General features: G+C 37.4%; 1 protein-coding gene across 1 annotated transcript in view; it reads right to left on the reverse strand.

The window, feature by feature from the left end:
- LOC107085775 overlaps window positions 1-2,506 on the reverse strand; it is a 92,572-nt gene that overhangs the window by 86,473 nt on the left and 3,593 nt on the right. The window contains exon 4 of the mRNA XM_015376322.1: window positions 767-896. Within this exon, the coding sequence (XP_015231808.1) occupies window positions 767-896 (130 nt within the window). The remainder of the gene's footprint in view (window positions 1-766; window positions 897-2,506) is intronic.

Genomic DNA, 2,506 nt, shown 5'->3' on the forward strand with positions numbered 1-2,506 from the left:
ACAGTGTCCTGTCTGGCAATGTGGCAATAAGGATAATTGTCTTGATGCCAAAAAGAGCCCAGCAGATTTTACTTTCACAAGTGGAGCAGTACGGCTATCGCTATAGTGTTCCGCTTGATTTAAGTATATAAATTGCTTTATTATAATTCATGCAGGGAGTTTTACAGATTATATGAACACTGCAATGTAAGTAGAATAGGAAAGGAAAATGGGAAAAAGGATAAAAGATTAAAGAAAGAGGAGATAAAAGGGAGATAAGGATAAAACATCTTCAGTCTGCTTCATCATCTGCAAAGAGATGTAAAAGAACACCACAACCAACGGACATGATACGAGACATACAATAAAGTAACACCTAGAAACTATTGCTGAAGCATAAGTAGTATTATATAATCTGACATGTATACTGTAGTAGCTGAAGAAAAGAATATGGACTTTCTGTAAGGAAGTGAATCTCTAAGTACCTGGAACCAAGCCCCTGTAGTTGTTTGTGAAAGTGCACTTGTGCATGTAAAGTTTATCCAAAGGAAAAATGCTCAACAGTGGTTGTGAAGAGCCGAAGAGGCGCCCCCCCAGAGCACTGAGGCCAGAGCCAGGGGACCCAAAGCCCCAGAAGACCAAAGGGACCCCAAGAGCAGAGGCACCCAGGAGGGGCCAACCCAGGAACCCCAACCCCCCCCCCCTCCCCCCCCCTTCAAATTTGAATCTAAGTAAGTTTTAATTTAACCCAGAATATAAGCAAAGCTAAATCTCTCAGTCTTTCTACCTGTTGTTACAGACTCCTGATGCGGTGCGGTATTTGCTGTGATGACCTCCGTCACAGATGACTGGATTTGTCTCATTTGGACACTGAGACAGCTCTGCTAGCATCTCCAAGTCTTCCCATGACAGCAGTTCTGTTACAATCATAAAATTAAGCACAAGCGTTATTATCAGGGGAGGAATACGGGGGCTACAACCCCCTATATTATCCCCTACAACCCCCTATATTATCCCAATATAATATATTTATAAAAATATGCATTAATGATTGGTTATTTTCTCTGTAAACATGGTACCACCATGACTGTTTATCATGAGTTAGTGAAAGTGGTTGTACTTGGAAAAAATTAAAAGAGCCTTTAAAAAAAAGCCAGGCCTTTTGATACTGTTGGTTATCTCTTAAGAGACTTTCTAATGTTTTCTTTCAAGAGATCTGACTCTGTTTAACACTAGAACTACCAGGATTTTTCTGCCTACCTTGAACTACCAGAGAGGGGTCAATTGACCCGGGAAAATCCACTAAAAACTATACTAAAAGCTTGCCTTAGGGTTCCCTTCCCCACACAGGCTCAAGCGACTCTGTGACAGCTATGAGCTGCTAACAGCTAAATTTCCACAACAAAAGGAGTGTCCGCAGGATGTCCAAAGGTCAAATGACCCTCTTGTAGGGCTTTTAGGTAAAAAGGACAATTGACCCCTCCATAGTAGTTCTAGTGACAGAGTCAGATCTCTTGAAAGAAAACATTAGAAAGTCTGTTAAACAGATCCATCATTAGTTTCAGGTGACCAGATTTGTGAAATCCAATCTGGGGACATTTCTAGCTCGTAGATAACAATAAATACATATAATCAAAACTAAAATAGGAAACAGGGATCGTGACGCTTTCATCCATTTACTCATATTTTATTTATATTCATATATTTTCTATCAGTCTTCTAATCTTCTTCCTCTTCTTTCAATCTTACACTTATCTAAAACAAACATAATACGATCAAAATCCCTTCCAAACACATATAATCGCATAATACATATTATGAATATTATAATGATGGTGATTATTATCATTGATATTATCTCACCTGATTAAATACTAGAAAGGCTAATCACCACAATATTTGGAGCTACAGGTAACAATATAATAAATGAACATTTAACATGTATTTATCTCTATTCCTCAATCATTCTCAGATCATGCAGATCTTGATTCATTCAGTTTTCCTTTTCCTGCCTCTTATTATTTTATGAGGAACTTTCATATATTCAAACTGAGTGGTAGAAAAGTAGACCTTAAACAACTTATAACTCAACTTACAATACCTATCTAAAGATATAAACTACAGGTCAACAATCAGTTGTGAAAACATTTTTAAATGAACCCTTGTTGATCCCTGGACAACCACAGAACAAGATTAGCGCCTTAGAAGGATTTTTTCCCGATCATTCTGTTTAATTTTATGTTGTTGATTAGCTTGGTTTATGTTACATTTCCGGAACTCATCTAGTTAAACAAAACACACTAAAAGCCCATATTTTTATTCACCTGAGCATATGGTTGCTAACCGTCCCTTGAAAAACAGAATTGTTCCATATTTATAAATAGAAGTACCTTTCCCGTATTTAGTGGAAAAGAAACGCACTTTGTCCCATAACAATTCAATGCAGATTTGAGTCTAATAGTTAAAAGGCCATGAGGTCAACTGGGACACTCATGAGGGGTCCCTTTTTATAAATATATATATATAT

This window comes from Cyprinodon variegatus, unplaced genomic scaffold, assembly GCF_000732505.1.
Source record: "Cyprinodon variegatus isolate N-32 unplaced genomic scaffold, C_variegatus-1.0 Scaffold133, whole genome shotgun sequence".
Taxonomy (NCBI): Eukaryota; Metazoa; Chordata; class Actinopteri; order Cyprinodontiformes; family Cyprinodontidae; genus Cyprinodon; species Cyprinodon variegatus.